We start from the raw sequence: 25451 nt of genomic DNA, 5'->3' as shown, positions 1-25451 counted from the left end.
ATATCTTATTAAAATTGGTGCAATTAAATAAGGCATAAACAAAATTATTGTATACTATGAATACTAGAATGGTTCAGTTTTCACTTCACACATACACACACCCGACCTGAATGGGACTTAGGTACAAACCCGTAGGAACACTTGGACATACAGTTCATTGGGGTGTGGAGGATACTATTATAACAATGACGTGAAGTCTTGGTAAACGTGACTCCCACTTGACGACTTTTCCGCGTGAAATTCAGGACAGCGTGTGGGCACTCTAGTCTTGTGGTCTTCTTTTTCTTGTTGTCTTCATGTGTTTCGTGTGTCCGAGCATCGAACTTACATAAGTCTACCAGATCCTTTCATCTAAGCAGACTCCAGAGGAGTCTCGATACTCGGATGGGAAAATCGGTCCCTCTGGCCCGGTTTTTTAAAGTTTAGTTAATGCTTGCAAGATGTCGAGCATTTTTGCAAGTCAAAACAACTGTTGAACCATACTTAATGAAATTTGGACAAAACTATTTCGTTAGTATTTTTTTTTGTGGGCATACGCCATTTTTTTGTTAGTTTTTGAAGATATTCTTCTTTAGCGGCGAATCGATTGAGGGTAAAATTGTACATAAATCTGCGCGCCTGCGCACACTGACAGTATGTAGTTCATTGCTAATCTTTCAAGATAGGTATGTATGTATCTGTAACCTGCAAATAAGTCATTAAAAGAATATATTAGTGTTTTTAGGAAATGTATTATTTATTATAATTCTTGTGTTTTTGGATTTGTGTTTCTCTGTAGTAAAATAATCAAATATTATGTAAGCATAACATTTTTACACTATATGTCGCCGTGTTGTGTAATTATATCCGAAACTTACATGTCAATCCCTAGGGCCTCGCTGGAGTAGTGGGTAATGCGTTAGCCCTGAGATTGGAATGACGCGGGTTCAATTCCTGGACGATTCATATTTTTTTTATTTTTGGTTGTTTTAATAAAAAATTTTTGAAAGTAGTAGATAAGAAAGTTAGTTTTATTTTAAAATAAAATACAAATAACCTTTTAAGTATATTTACTTCGTTTAATTACATAATTATATAATAGAAGAATATCTTCTTACGTGCGTACAAAGTACACACACATTCTTTTTTTGTAATTTTTTTTTTGCAAAATGCATTTATCCAACTAAAACAACTGTTGGACCATACTTAATAAGATTTGAACAAAAGTTCAAGTTCTGCAAAAATTAAGTAGCCATGAAAGCAACGAAATCATAATGACTATAATAGTTCCAAGTGAGTACATTATGTAATTAAATAAAATAAGCAAGAGAGATTTTAGGTGCCCTTCTATGCTTTTCGATTGAGAAAGTAAAAGAAAAAAATGGTAATAGATCTTATAGCAGATTCTATAGTGTATGTAGAGTATGAAAATATCATATAGACTGCTGCGCTCTAGGCATCTCCAGAATATGTTACCTCGGAACACATAGGATAGAAGAAGAGGATTTACATAACATAAAGCTAGTAGATAAATTCAATTTCCTGAGAGTAACAGAACTATAAGCATAACTTTAATCATTGAGAGACCAATAGAAAAGGCAAGAAAAAGTGAGACACTATAGATCTAATATATCGAAGTGTGGCATCTCACCTAAAAAACCAGTACATAGTTAACTATTCAATTTTCGTAATCCACTGAACTTTGTTTAGACTCTTTTAAACTTAACCAGGTATAATGTTGACTTAACCATGTTGGTTACTTTGGAATTACCGAACAGAAACATGGAAAACATGCAAACAGAGTGAAACTATAACTAAACAAATATTTTAAAGATGCTGAAAATATACTGGTCCAACGTAATAACTAGTACAAAACGATGGAAAAGAACAAAACAAACTAATATCTACTTCTACTACAATCAAGGAAAAAATGGAAATGGGACCTATATATGTATGTAATATATTGTTCATCTATTTAACTTTGCCAGATTTTTAGTTCTTCTGGCAAGTGCATAATGTATATACCAAATTTTATTACAAAATTCTTTCCATACCTCTAGAATATTTTTGAAAGCTTTCTAATACATTTTTGTCTATAGTATTTTAGTGTGTATCGTTCCCATCAGATACGATTCTTAGTTACGTAATATACATAATTTATTATACAGTGATGAGTTTAACTACCATGTAAATTGACACAAGTCAAAAAAATCGAATAAGCGATTAGTTTTTTGCAAAAGAGATATACTGCTCTTGTATAATATAAGAACGAAAATGTACAAATATTACATAAAAACTGATGTAATGACCTAAAACAGTCGTTGAATTATGAATATTTAAAATATTTAGATCATTCGAAATTTTATTCTTATAAAAACTTTTAATTCCAATTAGTCCATTTACTCACGGTGTTTGCTCCAATTTTTACAACCTTGGATTGACATGTTTGGCATGCACATCATAGCTAACAAGTTGTATCCCGAATGAAGTACGTGCCTCCTAGTGGCGGGATACGGGCAACAATACATTGGCTTATAGGGCAGTCCTTACAGTAGGGATCCTGGCCTATACAGAAAAATGCAGGCGGGTGTGGGGTAATACTGCACTTTGGTTGCATTGGTGGTGTATTGGCTAAACGTGCAGGACAGGGCAGGGTATGGTGCTGATAGAAAAGGCATTCAGGCATCAAATATCCAAAAATCTTTTCAGGCCATAATAATGAAAAGACCTTCTCCAAACGAAATAAAAACTTATACTGAAATGATGGCATCTCCTGAGGTAAAATGTTCCGGAAGTAAAATGAGCCTCCATTCGGATCTCCGGGTGAGGACTATCTCAGGGGGAACACCATTGCAGGTTAGAAAAATCAGGATAGGGTCTTGGAATCTTGGTAGTCTTACAGGTAAGAGTCTGGAGTTAGTGGATGCGCTCAAACGAAGAAGAGTTCAAATTGCTTGTATTCAAGAAACTAGGTGGAAAGGACAAAGGGCGAAAGAACTAGGTGATGGATATAAATTGTGGTATGTAGGGAGTAGTAATACTAGAAATGGAGTTGGTATAATTGCTGATAGTGAAATGAAAGATAACGTAGTAGATGTTGTAAGAACGAGTGATAGAATGATGTCAGTGAAATTTGTAATTGATAAAGAGGTATTGAATGTTGTGTGTGTGTATGCTCCTCAAACAGGTCTGGGTGAGAATGAAAGAAGAGCTTTCTATGATCAATTGGGAGACATACTGAGTGATATTCCAGCGGAGGAGAAAGTTATAATAGGAGGTGATTTCAATGCACATGTGGGCCAAGCCAAGACAGGATATGAAACAATACATGGGGGATTAGGCTTTGGAACTAGAAATGAAGCTGGAGATGACATGCTAGAATTAGCAACAGCATTGGATATGGCGATTGTTAACACATTCTTTAAAAAGAGAGAAACTCAACTTATTACCTACAAAAGTGGACAACATCAATCCCAAATAGACTACTTCATGATAAGGAAAGAAGACATACGTGAATGCAAGGACTGCAAGGTAATAGTTAGTGAGACAGTAAGCCAACAACATAAGCTGCTTGTTCTGGACATCGAAGTAAAAAGCGAAACTAAACAAAAATATCGGAGAGGACCACAAAAAATCAAGTGGTGGATGCTAAAAGATGAGAAGGAAGGTCTATTCAGGGAAAGAATAGTAGAAAAAATATGTTGGAACATGAAAGGAAGCCCTAACACAATTTGGAGAAAAATGGCCAATATTATTAGAGAGACGGCTATTGAAATACTTGGGAAAACGTCAGGAAAGAAGTTTGAAGATAAAGAGACTTGGTGGTGGTCAAATGAAGTACAAGGAAACATAAAAGAGAAGAGAAAATTATATAAAAAGTGGCAAGAAACCAGATCGGACATAGATCTTCAAAACTATATGGTCGCCAAAAAGAAAGCGAAAGTAGCAGTAGCAAAAGCTAAAGCAGAAGCGTATTCAAACCTATACGATCAACTTGATACCAGGGAAGGCGAAACGAAGATATATAAAATAGCCAAACAGAGAGCAAAGAAAGCAAAAGATTTTAATCAGATTAGATGTATCCGAGATGAAAATAATAAAATACTAGTTCACGAAAGGGATGTCAAAAAGAGATGGAGAAAGTACTTTGACAGCTTATTAAATGAAGAATTTGACAGACAGCCTGTAGAGTCAACGGAGACAGTAGCAGCAATGGTCACCAAAATAACCAACGAGGAAGTGGCTCAAGCGCTTCAAAAAATAAAGAAAGGAAAAGCGGTAGGACCAGATGATATTCCTGGGGAAGTATGGAGAGCATTGGGAGAGACAGGAACAAGGTGGCTAGCAGGTCTATTTAATAGAATTATGGAAGTTGGACAAATGCCAGACGAATGGAGAAGCAGTATACTGGTACCTGTTTACAAAAACAAGGGAGATATACAACAATGTACAAACTACAGGGCTATAAAACTGCTTAGCCACACCATGAAAATATGGGAAAGAGTAATTGATAGACGGATACGTGAAGAAACCGAAATATCCGAGAATCAATTTGGCTTTATGCAGGGTAGATCAACAACAGATGCAATTTTCATTATAAGGCAGTTGATGGAAAAATACAGGAGTAAAGAAACAAACGCTCATATGGTATTCATTGATCTTGAGAAAGCATATGATAGAGTTCCTCGAGAGATTCTGTGGTGGGCACTCAATAAGAAAGGAGTCCCTGGTGAATATGTAAAGATTGTGAGGGATATGTATGAGGGAGTAACGACTAGTGTTAGGACAGGTGTGGGAGAGACTGATAAATTTCATGTGAAAGTAGGATTGCATCAAGGTTCTGTGCTTAGTCCGTATTTATTCTCATTAGTTTTGGACCAGATAACAGCGAAAATACAGGGTAACATTCCATGGTGCTTAATGTATGCTGATGATGTCGTGTTAGTAGGAAATAGTGAAAGAGACTTAGAACAAAAACTGGAACAGTGGAGACAAGCTCTGGAGGAAAAAGGTTTAAAACTTAGTAGGACAAAAACAGAGTATTTGGAATGTTCATTTAAAGATGGAGCTACTACAAATAAAATGGTATCTTTGGATGGTGAAATGATTGTAAAAAGCAATAGTTTTAAGTACCTAGGATCGGTATTACAGAGTAATGGAGAAATAGATGGAGATGCATGCAGTAGAATTAGGGCTGGATGGATGAAGTGGAAAGAAGCGAGTGGTGTGTTGTGTGACAGAAAAATTCCAATGAAGCTGAAGGGAAAATTCTATAAAACAGCCATAAGACCAGCTATGATGTACGGAACTGAATGTTGGGCAGTGAAAAAGAAAGAGGAACAGCGAATGCATGTGGCGGAAATGAGAATGCTTAGATGGATGAGTGGAGTGACAAAGAAGGATAAAATTAGAAATGAGTATATTAGGGGAAGTCTAGGTGTGGCACCAATTGATGCCAAAATGAGAGAGCATAGGTTAAGATGGTTTGGTCATGTTCAACGTCGAGACGTTAACCACCCAATACGAAGAATAGCTGAAGTGCAGATTCCTGGAAGGAGTAGGAGAGGAAGACCAAAGAAGAGCTGGGGGGAGACGATAAGGCAGGACATGTTGGTAAAGGGGATTAACATTGATATGGCCCAAGATAGCATTGTGTGGAGAAATGCAATTAGGGAAGCCGACCCCGCATAGGTATAAGGCAAAGAGAATGATGATCATAGCTAACAAGTTAAAGAAAAAAGTGATATTATGCCGATGTGTTTTGTCTGGGATGACTTTTGTCCTGGGAGTGAGTTTCGCCCCTTCCCGGGGGTGAAAAAATATACGATGTTCAAAATAAGTCCAAAAGTGGATAAACTGACTAATTCTAAGGAACTTTTGTTCTATAGCGTTTTTTCACCAAGTCAATACTTTTCTAGATATTTGCCAGTGAATATGTTCATTTTTCAACAAAAAAACACGTTTTTTAGACGGTTTTTCGCAAATAACTCAAAAATTAGGTATTTTATCGAAAAAAGCATTTCTAGCAATAATACAGCTTATAAAAAGTGAAAAAAATGGTGTATGTATGAGGTATGTATACCCAGTAGAAGCAGAGTTGTAGCTAATGAAAAATAGGCTCATCAAATGCAAATCAAATATTTCAACGTAAAATAACCAAAAAATAAAGCACTTTTTGGGAAAAACTCATTCACAACAGTTTTAGAGTGTTTCAGGAAAGCTTTATTTTTGTTTTTTTAAATATTCTAGCATCAAAAGTAAGCAAGTTAGGTAAGCTCAAAATAAAGTTGGTCCCTTTTTTTGGTTAAAAATATCATGATAATCACCTCCCAATTAACATTCCAAATGAAATTAAGCGTTAGCGCTTCACAAGTTACTTATGTATTGTTTAATATATAAGTTTATATATAATATAATATTAAGTTTCATCGGTTCAAAGTGCTTATATTTGAAAAATTTGGTTTTGAAGTAATTTTTTTTTATTTAAAAAAAAATAAATTTTTTCAAAATAACTTGAAAATGATTAGTGATAGGTACCTACCAAAAACCTCAAAAGAGTCAAAAAATGTATGTTTTGATTTTTTAGATATATTGGATCTTTTATTTTTCTGGAAGACAAAAATTTGTTAAAATGTGGCTGTTCAAAATTCACATCGGCACAATATCAATATCACTTATATTTTTTTCACATGTTAACTATGTTTATGCCAAATTTCATGACAATCCAAGCGGTTCTTTAAAGTCTGGATGTTTTGCAATATTTTACCGTGAGTGAATGGACTATAAAGTTTGATATAATATTTTAAATTAGTTTTTCTAGTCTCAGTTATATCCTTGGATTAGCCTATCTCAGTCTATCCTCGTCCACGACCATCTGTAGCTGTTTTTTTCAAATGTCACAAACTGTATTAATTTCCTTAATTTGTTTACGTAAATGTGTATTTTGTTGGTGTCAACCTTGTTCTACTTTCGGAATCATATTATTTATCAAAATATGATGCTATAAAACAGTCTAAAACTCGGAAGTCGAAGGTCTAGTAACTAATACATATTATTTTCTTTTTGCTGTTAAAGGTGTATTGTAAAAGGTTACAATTTTTCGAAAGGACATCAAATAAAAAGATTAATCTCTATTAATCGAAATTATTAAATCATTAATGAAACTATAATATTTCATCACCAACATGTCTAACTCAAAATTAAAGCTTTTTAGTAAAGAAATTATATTTATAATATGTTATGAATGTTTATCTATTTATAGTCCTTTGTTCTCGTCAATGTTGTTTTCTTCCTTATTCCAGCATGTTTCTTACAATGTTGTATGTATATATTGCCTTGGTTGCGAATATATTTCATCTCATGTCTTTATCTTCTTCTTTTTGTGTATCTCTCTTCTTCTTCTGTTTTTTTCAATATGCCTCCAGTAAGGTGTCGTGTCATCGTTTTCGTAGTTTTCCCACTGATCGTCTTCCTGTTGCTCTTGGCCATCTTTACTACTCTATGTTTGTTGTCATTCGGCGTATGTGGTCGTTCGATTCTACTCTTTTGTTTCTTACCCAATTCTTAATGTTCTGCACTGTGCATCACTCTCTCATCTTATCTCTCATGTATGGGGTGCATTTTTTTTATGCATCCATTCATCCATCCAATGGCACTACAGCCCAAATAGAGCCTTGGCCTCCCTCAACAAGCTTCTCCAATCATTTCGATTTACCGCTGTTCTTTTCCATGAACGCGTTCCCAGGAAGTTCCTGGCATCCTCATCGACTTCGTCTTCCCATCTCTTTTTAGGTCTTCCAACAGGTCTTTTTCCCTGCATTTCTTGCATTTAGCAATTTTCTGGGGATTCTATTCTACTTCTATATTCTATTCTATTTTTTTATGCAAGTTGTACCAAATGTCACATGTCTTCTCTCGTGGTATATTTCCGTTCCGGATATTTTCTATCATCATTGAAATTTTGACTTTGTTGACAGTAGCTACAGACAAGTCTGCGGTCATCATATTGAACTAAGTTCTTAGGTTATGGAGACCGGAAAACCGTCGTCTTTTCGGGCCTCAATCACCAGACACTTTCCCTTCAATAACCAACTTAAGTAAACTATGCCTCTCATTAATTATTCTTTTTTTATCTTTTTCTTTTTCTCCTTCTTCTTGTCCTTGTATATAGGGCATGTAGTTGAAGTTCATCTGTCATACGTCCTCTTTGGTGGTCTTCCTAGTGGTCTTGTTGTAATGGTTTTATTTGTTTTTGCCAATTTCGAGATTCTTTCTAGTTTCACATTCTGTCTACAGTCTACATGATATCTCCATTTGCGGCGTCGACCTCATGTGTGTCTCACCACATCCTGGATTCCAGTTTCTCTTAACGTATCCCTATATCTTATTATACCTCTGAGAGAAATACCTTTTATGGTTCTAAATAGTTCTATTTCTGTAGTTCTCATCAATATTTTTGTAAACAATGTTTCAGCTCTGACTTCCGCTGCGTATATTAGTACTGGCCTTTCAGATGCTTGATATTATATCAGATTTGGCTTCATTAATTCTTGTATGTACAAAGTAGTTTCTTTTAACGTTCTTTTCTTATTCTGCGGAAAACTTCCATGGTTCACTCGATGGACACATGAAATTCGCAGTGTTTGTCTGTAGTACCACATCTAAATGTAGCACATGTCACATAATTTTAATATTTATCTTTATTTTTATTTTCAAGATACATTATAGAATCGAAGTTGACTCTGTATAAGGTAAAACTTGTATTTATTAAATGTCACCTCATCATGTTATGATTTATCAGACCACCTCTAAACCTAAAACAGACCAACCTTTGTCTTTGTTCACACTACGACATGAGATATTTCATATGTGTTGAGAATTCGTCATGTAGACCCATAACCTAAGGCAGCTCGCACATCAAAGAAACATGAAACGTGAAACATTAAACGTGAAACATGAAACAAATAGATTGTAAAAAAAGTAACCGTTTCATGTGATAAGCTAATCGATAAAACAAAAATAAAATTTGTATAGTCGGCAATGGATAGTGACGTGGTCGTTGCTGTCGGCGCCGCTCTTTAATTGCTTTTTAATATCAAAAAAACGTGAAACATGAAACAAAAATAAATTGTGAAGAACGAAACCGTTTCATGTTATATAGTGTAGGAAACAAAGGTTGAACTTCGCAAATAAGTCCGGTTATATTTTTTTTTCAGTATGTCAAGGGGTGCTTTTAATGAGACTAACTTTTTCTTAAAAGATTTCGCCCCGGAACACCCATTTTCATCCCTTTAAAGGGGGTAGCTTGTCGTTTTTGCGAAACGTATCCCTTCCTGTACGTCATTGCAAAAAATTCCTGAATAGAAATATGAAGCGGACTATATTTCCTACAATTTATTCCGCGACAGCATATATCTGTCACACACCGTTTAGCTAAGGTGGCGCCCGAAAAGTTTGGCAAGTTTTTAAGAAAGATGTTTTTAAAAAAAATATTTTTTCCTAACCGTAATGGGAATCAAGAAGCAACCCAGCGGCAATTAATCACAAATAAATGTCTGATTTTTTGGTATAGGTTTCATTTTAGGGCAATTGTCCATTTTTTAATTACAAAGTGTTAAATTTTAAAAAGCCCCTTTTTATATATACCATCTGAACCGCTTATGCTAGCGTAAAAAAACCTTAAGCGATTACCCATGTACAAGTATTATTTACAAATTTGTATAATTCACCCCATATTTTCTTCGAAACCACCCCAAAAAAAAAGAAAATGAATAAAGAAAATATGCAAAAATTGACTCTGGGCCACCAATGTGGCTTTAAGGCTTAAAGAAAGTTAAATATATGTAGGTCATAATATGTAGCAGACAGTGTGTTCTTTTATTTGAAAAAAAAAACTGGAGCCCGTCAAATCATTTCTGAGGTTTGCTGTTGCTTATACAAAAAAAATGCATAGGAACTTATTTGTAGAGCAAATAGTGGTCTTTAATTCTGTGTAAGCGTTGTTTCAAAAAAAATATATAGGTAATGAGAAAATCGTAAAAACATGCTCGCCAAACTTATTTTCAGGAATAGGGGTAGTTTCCGCAGGGATTTTGCAATAACCATAATATATAAATGTATATATATACAGGGTGTCCCGAAAAGATTGGTCATAAATTATACCACACATTATGGTGTCAAAAATAGTTCGATTGAACCTAACTTACCTTGGTATAAATGTGCTCATAAAAAAAGTTACAGCCCTTTGAAGTTACAAAATGAAAATCGATTTTTTTCAATCTATCGAAAACTATTAGAGATTTTTTATTGAAAATGGACATATATTATTCTTATGTCAGGAACATCTTAAAACAAAATTATAGTGAAATTTGTCCACCTCATAAAAAATTTATGGGGATTTTGTTCCCTTAAACCCCCCCCAAACTTTTGTGTACGTTCCAATTAATTCATTATTGTGGTACCATTAGTTAAACACAACGTTTTTAAAACTTTTTTGCCTTTTAGTATTTTTTCGATAAGCAGGTTTTTATTGAGATGCTGCTTCTTTTTCAATATATTTACGTAAACATTTTATGGGGGTTTTGTTCCTTTAAACCCCCCAAATGTTTGTGTACGTTCCAATTAAACTATTATTGTGGTACCATTAGTTAAACACAGTGTTTTTAAAACTTTTGCCTCTTAGTCTTTTTTTCATAAGTCACCTTTTATCGAGATCTAGCTTCTTTTTCAAAATATACCTAAAAATGTAAATTATAAATAAATTTTCAGATTGTTAACAGGTCTCTATAATCGTACTTACCATATACAAATATGTGGTGGATTCGACAAATATTCAAAATATCTCGATAAATACTGCCTTATCGAAAAAGTACTAAGGGGCAAGAAAGTTTTAAAAATGATGTTTTTAACTAATCTTGCCACAATAATAATTTAATTGGAACGTACACAAAAGTTTGGGGGGGGGGGGTTTAAGGGAACAAAACCCCCATAAAATTTTTATGGGGTGCACAAATTTTACTTAATTTTTTTTTATGATGTTGCTGCCATAAAAATACCACATGTCCATTTTCAATAAAAACTCTCTGAGAGTTTTCGATATATGAAAAAAAATCGATATTTCATTTTGTAACTTCAAAAGGCTGTAACTTTTTTTGTGTGCACTATTGTATATAGGTAAGTGAGGTTCAATCAACTTATTTTTGACCCCAGAATCTGTGGTATGATTTATGACCAATCTTTTCGGGACACCCTGTATAAATATATTTATAAAAAACCCTACTAATGGAGTAGGATTTTTCCCTACCTCCTTTAAAGGAATGAAAATATGTGTTTCGGGGCAAATCTTTAAAAAAAAGTTAGTGTCATAATAAGCACCCCTTGATAACCAGAAAAAAAAAATAATACCGGACTTGTGTCGAGTTTGCGAAATTTAATCCCTGTTTGCTACACTAATATACTAATCAAAGAAACAAAAATAAAATTTGTATAGTAAATAATGGAAAGTGATGATGACGAGGTCGATGCTGTTGTGGCATCCATCTCCTTTATTACTGTCCAAAAATCATAACCATAGTACATAATATTTGGTTGCAAACGAATTAAATAATCATCTTACTAAATTTCAATCATTTTATAGAATGAGTATTCAAACATTTACATTGTTTTATTATCCTTAAAGATATAAAGAGAAAGAGAGAGATAGCGAGAGAGAAAAAGAGATGAGAGAGAAAGGGGGAGTGGGGAAGAGAGAGGGATAGAGAGAGAGATTTTATGTAATTTAACTCTACAAAAATTAATCTTGAAAAATCATATGAGAACAAGTGGGCCACTCTATTGAATTCCTTTGTCTAATCCACCTACTAGGATACTGCCCATCGAAATACTGCCTTCTGATTGCCAACAGATGAATAAGAGTGATGAGGAAATCCAGAGAGTATCCCTATTTATATTTTGCAAAGAAATTGATATTTTAAAATTAACAAAATAGTGTTACAAATGTATCAGTTATCATTTAGCTAGAGTAAATTCTAATAAATTATTCATTCTAATTTTGTAATTAGCTGCCTTAATTTGAATCAATAAAAGTGTCACCTTGCCGTTCCTTTACAAAAAAATTATTAATGGCAGAACTAATCCTCTTAAAATAAAAAAATATTTTACTGTCGGGTAATTAATTTGAATAGTTATTTTAAGGTCATTTCACCCACATGAGGATGTTGTTGGCAAAATTTATAGAAAAGAGCTTTAATCAAGCAACTAATAAATTTTGTTAGTTAACTCGTATTACCACATGCTCCCAATATACTGAATATATTATTATCAATATATTTTCCTGTTTTGATTTAGAACAAATCTATAGATTTTATAGGGATAAAAGATATACACTGTGGGCCGAAATAAAGGAGTACATTTTTTAGTTAAAAAAAACTTTGTTGTTTTTTCGGCGATTTAATTTCTTTTTACAGGACTAATAGCCCAACATGTCCTCAACAGGATTTAAAATTTGGAAACAAAAATAACTTACAGGGTCGGACTTATAAAAAAATTTAAACAACGGTGCATTTGAGCTCGTTGCAAATAAAACCTGTCGTAACTAAAATTGAACTGATATGCTCTTTTGGTAGGTTAACTATCCAGAACACTTCAGTAAACATAAAATTTTTCAAAATTACCGGATTCGCAAAATATCATTTTTTAATATAAATAATGTTCAGAAAGCGCCTTCGCCATAACATTTAAATAAATCCCGAATTTGTAAAATATATTTTTTTTTTAAATTGGGAAATCTTATTCGAGTACTTTTCCAATATTTTCACCAGAACGAAACCCTCTTAATACTAAATTAGATCTATTCCATCGTTTTTGCCTCATATTAGCAGTAATTTTTGTTAAATGTCTTAAGAATTTCTCAAACGCTCAAATATGTCAATTTTACTTAGTAAGCCATGACTGCTTAGATTACCATGGAATTTGTTTGACATTTATAGTTAAATAAGTAAATTGGCCAGTTCATAATGCCATTTTTAAGCAAAGAGCACAGCATATTAATTCAATATTACCGTGAAAAATATAATTACGGTGCAAGAAAAGTTGTAAATGCATTTCCCTGAGAGAAATTGGCATATTGGAACGATAGGAAAGTTCTTAAGATATCTAAGGGAAACGCATGAGTCTATTGAACATAAAAGTGGAAGAGGAAGGAAGCGAATCGCAAGAAATGAAGAAAATATTGCTAGAGTAAGGGTTGTTTTAGGAAATATGCCACCTGGCCAATCTGTTGGAACAAGGAAAATCGCAAAAGAAACTAGGATTTCCCGCACATCAGTTCGAAGAACCATTAAAGAAGATTGTCATCTTAACGTATTTAAAAAAGTTTACTTTCAAAGACTTACTGCCAATGTAAGAGAAAAACGACTGGAAAGATGTAATTTGCTACTAAGAAGATTCCGCTCGCGTGAATACATTAGAAAAATATGGATTTCAGATGAAACAATGTTTTATTTACGGCCTCCTAAAAATACCCAAAATTAAAAGGGTGTATTCTGACGTACAATTTAAGAGAAAAATTTCACTAGAGCAGCTTTTAATTGAAAAAATTCATTTCTCAAAAGGTGTAATGATCTCTGTTGGAGTATCCGTGTTGAGAAAATCTCGTCTGATTTTTGTTGATGCCGGGGTAAAACTTAATTCAGAAACATATCAAGAACAAATCTTGCCTGAAACTATTACCTGAAATTGAAGAAGTATGTGATGATTACACTTTACAGCAGGATGGTGCTCCTTCGCACACTTCCCACAATACAAGGATATTATTGAGTGAAAATTGCCCGGACTATATTGAGCCAGGGCTGTGGCCACCCAACAGCCCAGATTTAAATCCGGTTGACTATTCTATTTGGGGAATTTTCGAACAAAATTTGTAAGACGGACAACAATTTGAAACCATCGAACAGCTCAAAGAGAGAATGCAGTTTGTTTGGAACAATTTTGAACAGGGTGTAGTAAATGGGGCTCACAATTTATGGTGCAGATGACTTCAAGAAGTGGTAAATAATAATGGTGGCCACATTCGTAATATTTTAGTCTTAAAATTTTTAAGTTTTAAAATTATTAACTGTTTTCATAAATGGGGTATTTGTTAAAATATTATATTTTCCTAATTTAATAAAAAAATGATAATTTGCGAATCCGATAATTTTGAAAAATTTCCTTTTTACTGAAGTGTTCTGGATAGTTAACCTACCAAAAGAGTATATCAGTTCAAATTTAGCTAAGACAGTTTTCATTTGCAACGAGCTTAAATGCACCGTTACATAATTTTTTTTATAAGTCCGACCCTGTACCTTATTGTTGCTTCCAAACTTGCAGCCATATTGAGGACATGTTGGGCTATTAGCCCTGCAAAAAGAAATTAAATCGCCCAAAAAACAAAAAAGTTATTTTCAACTAAAAAATATACTCCTTTATTTCGGCCCACAGTGTAGATCTGTCAAACAGGATAGGATAAACATATTGATGTTTCTTTAACTATGTGTTAAAACCATTAGATAACACAAGGGTATAATAATTACATTTTGTCGTTGTAGTAAGAACAACAAAAAACCACTAGCTTGAGAAAAACAGTAATTTAGCGCATTTTAAAAGAGAGTGTCTTGCAATCATAGATTAGAACGCTCGAACTTTTTAGCGTGGATAATGATTGTTGTTTCAAAAAGCTCGTCTAAAAGAAATAGATTGTGCGGTTATATTAAGCTTAAGTCTCATCTAACTAGAGTTTTATCTGCTTTTGTTTAAATTTTCATTTAAAAAAATTAAAAATTGTTTAGTTTTAATATTGTTGTGTATTTCATTGTAGGTACCGGGTGTCCCAATAAGAATGGCTCTCGGCCATATCTCAGGAACCGTTTATAGTAGAGCTTTGAAATAAAAAATTTTATAACAAAAGTTGCTTCAGGAAAAGCCTGGAAATTATTTTTATAATTGTGCGACCACCGCTAGAGGTCGTAATTGAATATCAAAAATTAAAAAATCTAAATTTTACAAAATTTTCCTAATGAAGGGGCACTGGAAATCCGATCGTCGTATTCTTCATAAAATTCTACGCATATTTGATTTGACAAGTTTAGGACTACCTTTGGAAATAAGAGGTGGGGGTGAGTGGGAACCTTGTTATGAAAAACTGGCTGTGAGTCCGGTTCTGCTTAATCAAATTTTGCAAACTTGGTCTTGTTGAGGACAGATCTTTTTCGTCAATGTAAAAGTTATGATTTCGAACCAACTTACTGAGTAATAAGACAGCTAGAAGGCGTTATTTAATTTTTTTCAGAAATCTAGTGTTCCTTGGAAAATATTAAATACAAACATGCATTCTTAATACCATATTACAAAATTAGACAAAATTAGCAACAGGATAGCGAAAACCGCATGTTAATACCTTTTTTCTATCTCGAGATATCTTACAAAACGTGCAAATTTAAAAACAACTGTTACTGTCACCGGTAAACGAAATTCATTAAAAGTAGTGTGCTATGGAAACAACAAAGAAACATTTTCCAGCTGTCAACGTATATTAGGTATTTTCAACGCTTCTCATTTGTTTCGAGCCTCGTTCATATCTCGTATATTAATATTTATTATACACGGATTATACGGCATATGACAGAGGCTCGAAACGAATGAGAAGCGTTGAAAAGCCCTATTACAAAGAAATAAAAACAACTATTTAGTTATAACATAAACGTTCAAATTTTTGCCCATCATTTTCGTTGCAAACATTTACTCTTTCAAGAGTAGATTGAACAGCAGTCTCAATTTCTGCTCTCGATATGCTTTGAACGGCGTTTAGTATTCTCTGGATAATGTATTCTAGAGTAGTGTATGATGGGCAACAATTTGAATATTTAGGTCGTCACTAAGTAGTTCTTTTTGTTCTGTGTTACATTTAATTTTAATAGTATTGTTTCTCTTTATATTGTTGTTTTAATTAATTATATTTTTATACGTTGACATCTGGAAAATGTTATTTTGTTTTTTCCACAGCACACTACTTTTCATTAACTTAGCTTACCGGTGATAGTAACAGTTATGTATAAAATTTACACGTTTCTCGAGATATCTTGAGATAGAAAAAAGGTATCGACATGCGGTTTTCACTATTCTATTGCTAATTTAATCTAATTTTATAAAGTATGATTAAAAATTCATACTTGTATTTAATATTTTCCAAAGAAAACTAGATTTCTGAAAAAAATTAAATAACGCCTCCCAGCTAGCTTATTACTTATTAGGATGGTTCAAAATTATCACGCTTACATTGAAGAAAAGATCTGTCTTCAACAAGACCCAGTTTTCAAAATTTGATTTAGCAGAACCGGACTTACAGCCATTTTTTCATAACAAGGTTCCCACTCACCCCCACCTCTTATTTGCAAAGGTAGAGTTAAACTTGTTAAATCAAATATGCGCAGAATTTGATGAAGAATACAATAATAGGATTTCCAGTGCCCCTTCATTAGGAAAATTTTGTAAAATTTAGATTTTTTTATTTTTGATATTCAATTACGCCCTCTAGCGGTGGACCCACAATTATGAAAATAATTTTCAGGCTTTTCCTGAGGCAACTTTTGTTATAAAATTTTTTATTTCAAAGCTCTACTATAAACGGTTCTTGAGATATGGCCGAGAGCCATTCTTATTGGGACACCCGGTACACACTAGATATACACAACCAAACTTATATGGAGTCACCATGTATTTCAAACCAATATTAGGTATCTGCAATTAGAATAGCTTAAAAGTAGAGCAAGGCAAAGTCGCCAAATAGTAACAACGGCTAGCCACGATCATTTTATTATCCAAGCAGCTAGAAGAGACCCAACAATTCCTCACCTGTAGCTTAAAAGGCAGCTTTCGGAAGGTACAGGTGTGTTTCAGTTAAAACTAGCAGAAAATGTTCGTAATACCCAGGGATTATGCCACAGGCCACAGTTGGGTTCCCGAGTTATCCAGGCACCACAAGATTGATCGCCTAAATTGGTGTCTTCAACACCAACACTGGAACATTGGAAATTGGCAAAATGTGCTATTTTCAGACAAAACCAGGATTTTTGTAAAATCAGATGAACGACGAATTCGTGTACTTAAAGGGCAAGGAAGACAAGCAAGAACGAAAACTGCCAAATCTGTTCACAAATATAAAGGACGAAGTGACATGTTCAGGGTAGGCATTATGGTTGGTAAAATACTCCTTTAATTTTCATCCAACCAATTTTAAACTCTCGCAGGTATGTTAATTTGGTTCTACAACCTGTAATTAGGCTCTGGAGGTGTAATGAAAGGAAATTTAATTTTCATGCATGATAATTCATCTCCACATATCAGCAAATTGGCTACAGACTTCCTTGAAGCAGAATATATCACTGTTCTGGAGTAGCTTGCGTGCTCACCCGGCCTTAACCCTATAGAGCATTTGTGGAATATGCTTAACAGAACAATTGGAGCTTACCGGGATAATCTACAAAACACCGCACGGCTAGTACACACTGCTCTTGAATAATGGAACAACCTTACGTTCTTACTTAAACAGTAGACCCATTGATACCTTTTGGTGTTGGGCCCCACCAACACACAACCTACAACCATGGAACAACCTACTACAACAAAATGTTAACAATTTCAGTAGGAGCGTGCCCACTAAAATTGAAGCTTGGGGGTTGTAAGACTGAGCAATAATAAAAACATAAACAAATAAAAATAATCTAAACATTCTTCGCCTTACATTAAAATTTTTTATGGTATTGACTTTAAATCAACTAGTTTTAATTTGTTATTTTAAGACTTTATTGTCTTATTTAATTTTTATGTATTGTTTATTAAGGTGAAACAGTAGCGATCAACAGGTAGCAAAAACGCGTTCCAAGATTGCGGCTGTAATTTTGAATATTTTTTCGAGATATTTGGCACACGTATTCGTAATATAATAGACAATGGCGGTACAGAGCCCAATTTGAAAAATATATTAATATGTGGAAATTACTCAGTAATTAAATACAATATTAAAAAAACGAGCCTGTACCGCCATTAAGAAGAACAAAAAAAACTACTTTCTTCAAATAAACGTTTTTATCCGATGCCTAGATTTTGTGTCATTTTGGAACTACTAATGAAATAAAAAAAATTAGTAATCTTGGAATGCGGTTTTGCTACCTGTTGATTGCTACTGTTTCCTCTTAAATCTCTTTAAAATAAATATTGTTTGACTTCGTATGTTGTTTTTTTTAATTCGCTCGAAATAATAAAAAACATCAGATGATTCCATAATAATAGTCCAGGGCGCATCTGTTTTGAGATGGACGTTGAGAGGTGACTCAAATTTTTTTGCAGAAATTGCTTGAAAATAAATCAGATAATAATATTTGAGTTATCCTCTCTCTCAAAAAGGTCCGGAACATTGTTTAAATAATCAAAATGTCAAAAAATGAAGGAAAATTCGATTTTTGTCTTCGTTTTTTGATTATGACTTTAAAAGTATTCATTTCCGAGAAAAGTTGTACTAACATAAAAGTTGCGTAATTAAATTTCCTACAATATAGAGTTGGTTGAAAATTTAAAAAATAGTCACCCAAGTTGCAAAATAGCAATAATTGCGAAAAAACCATACAAAAACAAGTATTCGCATTTTACGTTTTTCAACCATTTATGCTACACTTAGAACCTTCACATTTAACCCAGAAAAACTTTATGATATAGTAAAACAATACTATACATTTCATTAAGATCGGTTTAACAGATTTTGCAAAATAAATTTTGCAATCCAGCTTTCGCAAAAAAATTCCTTTTTTCAAAATGTTACAGGACTGAAAATAAAGCAGATAGCAAGTTGAAATATTTTTTGCTTATAGAAGTGTACTGTACCTTTCATTTGCAATTTACAAAATTAAAACCGATTAATTACCACGGCGTCAGGAAATTTTTTAAATAAACATTAGTTTTTGGTGCTACGCGCAGGACAGCGGTGTTCGATTCACACAAGTTGATTTCCACCAAAATTTCTTCCGATCTTTATCTAATATATTATTTTCTTACTCTATATTTTGTTGTATTTTAATATTTTAATTCCACAAAAATCAAACTAATTTTATTATTGTTTGTGAAATATTGTTTAAACAATTGCATATTATGTTTAAAAATAATAAACTTTTATTCTCTTAGTTAAAATATATGAACAAAGAAAGTTTTTGCTAATTAAAGAGTTATGGGGTGGCGATTGGGCTATGCTGGTCTATTACGCAATCGAATTTAAAGCGGACTGTATGGAAATAATAACAAAAAAATTCTTACCTTATTTTAACTGGTAGGTCGAGAAGTCTTCAGTTATTAGTAAGGTGAAGGAAGGAGGGAGAAAGGGTTAATTTATTTTTTACTATAACTGAAACCGGCGTTTTTTGGCGACACTTGATAACTACAGGAAACGACTTAACAATTCAATTTGTTCTTACTTACTGACAACCACGACTAGTTAGTACTAACGAAAGGTAATTAAAGAGAAAACAAAAAATTTAGTACAATATCTGGGCAAGAAAATAGGCCAGGTACTTCGAATGAAATAAATTTAATGAGGCCAAAACATCCTGCCCCCCCGAGTTTATTTTTAAAATAAACGAAAAATCAACGAAAACTAATTTAATTTTAATATGCTAAGTCTGCACATGAACCCATCACCCTAAACTAAAATTTTAACTATCAAATAAAATAAAAAAATCCTCTCCAGTTTATTGACTGGGTAGAGGACACAGTTTAACGACTGGGCGCATGTAACTACCGTGCTTGGTTCGCACTTTTACGATTCGAACAATCCCATCTTTTCCAGGATACAAAGTCTCTATGACTGCCAGAGGCCACTGTAAAGGTGGGATAGTTTCATTTTTTATTATAACTACCATTCCCTCTTTGGGAGGGTTCGAGTTAGTGTTCCATTTTAAACGAGACTGCATAGAAGACAAATATTCTGAATGCCATCTTTTCCAATAATGTTGAACAATGCAATCTAATAATTTATATCTTTTCAAAGTACTCATATTTTTATCAAGATCAATATCCATCGAGGGTAATGACACTAAAGGTTCTGTACATAAAAAATGCGATGGAGTCAGCGCGACTGGATTTTCAGGGTCGTTACTTTGAACACAAAGAGGACGCGAATTCAAAAGACACTCGATTTGTGTCAGAACAGTTAAAAATTCTTCGTAAGTAAGGATTTGATTCCCCACAACTCTATTTAAATGAAGTTTTACACTTTTTATATTGCTTTCCCAAATACCACCGAAGTGACTGCCATAAGGTACGTTCATTTTCCAAGAAATTTTGGTATTATTAAGTTCCTGTTGGAATGCATCTTTATAAGTTTTTGAAGTAGTTAATTGATATATTTCATCGAGGACTCTCTTGGCACCCACAAAATTTGTGCCATTATCTGAATATAAAACCTTACAATTTCCACGACGAGATAAAAATCTTTTGAAAGTGGCTAAGAAACAATCTGTAGAGAGCGAGGAGGCTAATTCAAGATGTATGGCTTTCGTACTTAGACAAACAAACAAACATACGTAAGCCTTTTGAGTTTTTACGCCACGATATTTTCCTATAGTAATGGAAAACGCACCAGTATAATCTACACCAGTGTGTAAAAAGGCTTTTGCCTGATTGACTCTTACGGCGGGTAAGTCAGCCATCATAGGATAGGTAGGTTTAGGATTAAGACGAAAACAACGATTACATCTCCAAATTCTATTTCTGATGGCCTGACGACTAGATAGTATCCAATAATTTGTTCTCAGAAGATTTTGCAACAAATACGCTCCAGCATGTAAATGCAATTTATGGAAATAATCTATTAACAAAATGGTTAAAGGATCGGCTTTGGGCAACAAAATCGGATGTTTTTGTTCAAAACTACATTGGGAGTTGGACAAACGTCCACCTACTCTAATTATTCCATTTTCAATAAATGGATTCAAACGACGTATGGAAGATTTTACAACGAGATTTTGAGAAAGGGCTTTATATTCTTCAGAAAAATGCTTTTGCTGGACAGCTCGAATTAATTCAATTTCTGCAATTTTTAAATCAAATAGAGATATCGGTTTATTTAAAGACAATTTTCTAAGAAATCTCAATACGTATACTGTGGAATTTAAAAGTTTCGACCAACTGGAAAAATATTCAATAAGAGTATACAGCGGAGAAATTACACGAGTGACATTACCAAAGAAGGTTTGTGATCTATATTCAGAATCACAAATCATAATTTCCTGTCCGTTGACAGACTGAATAGGCCAATATTCTGGCTCCAACAGTAACCAATTTGGACCAGTAAACCATGTGGAATGGTTGACTAACGAAGAAGGAAACAAACCTCGAGAGGCGCAATCAACAACATTTTCCTTTCCAGGAACAAAAAACCAATACTCTGACGGAACCATCTTATGAATTGTAACAACTCTATTTTGAACAAATATTTTGAGATTTTTCTCTGAGGACTTTATCCAATTTAATACAATCATGGAATCACTTAAGGCAAAAATTTTATCAATATTATGTCTAGGAGAATAAGTTTCAATAGCATGTGAAAGAAGCTTTGAGAGAAGAAGCGCTCCACAAAGCTCTAATCGAGGAAGAGTTATTTTAGACATTGGAGATACTTTAGATTGAGAGTACAGTAAAGTAACTTTAACTTGACCTGTACAATTAACAACCCTGGAATAAACAATGGCTGCGTATCCAGCAGCACTTGCGTCTGAAAATCCTACAAAAGACAACGACGAATTAGGTGTAACTGCTATATGGCGTGGAATTTGTATTTTGTATAGGACATGAAATTCATTTTGAAACTTTTCCCATGCTATTTCGATTTCTTTTGGTACGGTACTATCCCAATCTACCTTTAGAGTCCAAAGTTTCTTTATCCAAATTTTAAGCAAGAGGGTTATAGGAGATAGGAATCCCAAGGGATCAAACATACGAGCAACAAGTGAGAGCATGTTTCTTTTTGTACAACGGGTTGATGAGGGTATTTCTAACCCAAAACTAAAATTGTCACATTTTTCTTCCCATTGCAATCCTAACACTTTGGAGACTGACTTATCAAATTGTTTGGTTTTGACCAATTGAAGGGGTTCGGGGATTGTCGATAGTAGATCGTTCGAGTTCGACATCCATTTGGTTAATTTAAAACCACCTTTTTGAAACAAATTCACTAACTGAGTGTGTGTAACTATAGCTTCAGAAACATTTGGAAAACTGCTAATAAAATCGTCTACATACATATCTCTTAAAATTGGGATGATAGCATCAGGAAAACTTTTAGATTCGTCATTACATAATTGTTTTATTACCCTGAGACTAAGATATGGTGAGGCTTTTACTCCAAAAGTTAAAGTATTTAATTGGAAAATAGAAATAGGATCATTGGTATCAAATCTCCACAAAACTCTTTGAAACGAACAATGAGATTCAACCACTTTAACCTGCCTATACATTTGTTTCAAATCAGCGACAATTGCGATTGGAAAAAGACGAAAATTCAACAATATTGTGGTAGGATTATTTTGTAATTTTGGACCTTTATAAAGAATTTCATTTAATGACGGTCCTTTACTAGTTTTCATAGAGGCATCAAAGACTATTCTACAAGGAGTGGAAGGGCTATCTGATTTAAAAACACAATGATGGGGAATATAATACGACAACGAATCAATGGTTTGAATGGGAACTAAACTCATGTGCTTTTGGTCTAAATAGTCTTGAAAGATATCACAGTAAAGTTTTCTAAGTTCTGGGTTTGGTGCTAGGCGATTTTCTAAGGACAACAATCTATTTTTAGCAAGAACAAAAGAATCACCCAGTACATTAGGATCATTTTGGAACGGCAATGAAACTGTGTATCTACCATCTGCATCTCTACATACATTTTCTAAAAATAAATTTTCACAAATTTCATCTTCTGATGAACTATTAGTAACAGTGGGCAAATCCTCTAATTCATACATTCTTTCGACCAAGGAATCTAAATTCAACAAAGGGTTACAGACGAAAGACAAATATGTGTGGATTTTTTCAAAATTTGGTGCAGCTGAGCCCATGACTACATAACCTAAACTAGTCTCAATAGCTGATAGAGAATCTTCGCATGACACTCTATTACAACCAATGATATTTGAAAAGACAGATAAGCCTAAAATACCATCTATCTTGCCAGGAAAAAAGAAATTCGGGTCAGCTAATTTCAAGTGTTCTATACTGTTAATACAGTCTTTGTCAACTGGTTGATCTGGCAACTTATTAGAGATTGTGTCTATAAGCAACACTTCTATAGGATATTGTATTTTTTTATCAAAATGGGAAAAGATAACAATGTTGGTTTTACCTACTATCGGGGTGGTTGATCCTCCTATACCAGAAACTGTCAAATTTAATTTCGAATAACTTAGGCCTAATTTTCGGGAACAATCAAAAGTAAGAAAATTAGCAGAAGAACCACTATCTAACAAAAATCTAACCTTGTGAGCACTACCCCATTTATCAACAACTTTAACCATTATTGTCCCAAACAGACTAACAGAACTCGATTCTGATTCATTTGGGATATTTTTAGAATGGCGGACATGTAAACTAGAAGGATTATCAGAAGAACCAGAGGTAGGCTCAGTACTAGTGGAGGGAAATGGAACATTCTCATTAGGCCGAGTAGTATTTGGCTTATGCAACTTGGAATGGTGCCTAGCTTTGCACACAACACAAGAAAATTTTGACGGACAATTGGATACTCGATGCTTTGAAGAAAAACAATTTAAACATAAATTATTTTCCTTCACTAATTTAAATCTGGATTCAAATGGTAGCCCTAAAAAGTGCTTACAGTCTTTAATTAAATGTGGGCCTTTTTTACAAACAACACAATCTATGGAGGAATACGTATTCTGTTCTTGCAAATGAAACGATTTGTTCGGTTTTTGAAACGAAAAATTATTTTTGGAATTCCTTGATCTATCATTTTTAATAAGAGATTTACTACGTTGGCGTAAAAATTTCAATAAATCATCATAAGCGGGTAAATCATTATTATTTCTTATTAAATCAAATGAATCTATGGTATCTTGTGGTAATTTTAACATAGCTAAATAAGTTAAAATATGATCATCTAAATTATCGAGATTTAATCGTTTTAGTGCAGAAACATTAGTATCAAACTTTTCCAAAAATATTTCCAAATATGATGGATTATTAGATTGCAAACCGCGAAAATTAACAATTCGATCCATATAGAGATTAAACAAATATTTTTTATCATTATATCTTTCAACAAGCATATTCCAAATAATGTCATAATTATTAGGAATGGGTTCTATTGAGCTACAGCTTTTCAAGGCTTTCCCGGAAATACAACTCAACAAATACTGTAGCTTATCGGACTTGGGATATTCTATTTTGTTATGAACAAATTGTTTGAAATTTTCATAGAAAACAGGCCACAGAGATATATCTTCACCATCAAACTTAACTAATTCAAATTTGGGCATTTTAATAGTAGAATTATTAGTACTATTGGGATTATTACTCAAAACAGCAGGTTTATTTATTAATAATGAAGCTAAATATTCAATATTGGAGTAGAGATCATAAAATGCATCTAAATGCGTATGGTATGCAACGCCAGCATCTGGCTCCATCTCTTGTTTTAATAGAACGATATCTTGAACAATTTCCTCATATTCTGATAGAGTTTTTTCGAAAGTACTATATCTAACTGCAAAGTTACGCATTTTTGAGGCATTTTCTGGATCTTTTTCTAAGGCCGACCCGGCATCGTAACATAATTGAGCCCTACGAAAGATAGTTTCACGTTTAGAGCATAATCGCTCCAATTTTAGTTCGTTTTGACTTTTAGGCATGTTTAATAATAAATATTGAAATTCTTTCAAAAAATTATCAATGATGAAGAAATAAAATGGAACAAAACCCAAAATATGTCAAGAATAGTAGTTAGGTGTATATATTTTTTCAACAATTACTAAAATTTTATTAAACTAAATCCAAACAAATTATTTTTAGGTTTGCAAAATATCCAAATCAAATATATTTACTTAATCAAAATCGATTTCACTAAGCGATGGGTTCAGAAGCAAAAACACGAATTCAATGTTCCAACTATAGTCGACCGAAGAACAAGGTTTTTCGATACACGACAAAAAAAGGGTACACTACGATTTAATTAGATTTTAACACGACAAATATACTATACCGATTACAATTATAATTTTAAATAAATTTATCCAATGCGAAAAATACGATAGATCAGATCTTGAACCGGCAAAGCAACAACGAAATTGATTCAAGACGATCCGGCTAGAAGGCCAAACTTATGGGGTGGCGATTGGGCTATGCTGGTCTATTACGCAATCGAATTTAAAGCGGAC

The 25451-nt window shown here is 33.4% G+C and overlaps 1 protein-coding gene across 1 annotated transcript; it reads right to left on the bottom strand.

Moving 5' to 3' along the window:
- Nucleotides 1-1595: 1595 nt before the first annotated feature.
- On the bottom strand, nucleotides 1596-24926 carry LOC126890968 (uncharacterized). Its single transcript, XM_050660152.1, has 3 exons — nucleotides 24524-24926; nucleotides 21242-22213; nucleotides 1596-1630 (listed from the first exon to the last, which is right to left on the bottom strand). Exons 1-3 carry the CDS (start codon nucleotides 24924-24926, stop codon nucleotides 1596-1598), a joined length of 1410 nt encoding a protein of 469 aa, XP_050516109.1.
- Between the last annotated feature and the right edge of the window lie 525 nt (nucleotides 24927-25451).

Source organism: Diabrotica virgifera, chromosome 1, assembly GCF_917563875.1.
Source record: "Diabrotica virgifera virgifera chromosome 1, PGI_DIABVI_V3a".
NCBI classification, from domain to species: Eukaryota; Metazoa; Arthropoda; class Insecta; order Coleoptera; family Chrysomelidae; genus Diabrotica; species Diabrotica virgifera.
The sequence above is the reverse complement of the archived record's forward strand: the minus strand, read 5'-3'. Positions and strand labels throughout refer to the sequence as shown.

Excerpts from the sequence above, each read along its gene's own strand:
- LOC126890968 (XM_050660152.1), bottom strand. The coding sequence starts at position 24,926 with ATGCCTAAAAGTCAAAACGAACTAAAATTGGAGCGATTATGCTCTAAA. Across the intron at positions 22,214-24,523 it reads TGAATTAGTTAAGTTTGATG|GTGGTTTTAAATTAACCAAA; the intron begins GTGAAGATATAT and ends TGTTTCAAAAAG. Across the intron at positions 1,631-21,241 it reads TAGATCACAAACCTTCTTTG|GTGAGATGCCACACTTCGAT; the intron begins GTAATGTCACTC and ends CTGGTTTTTTAG.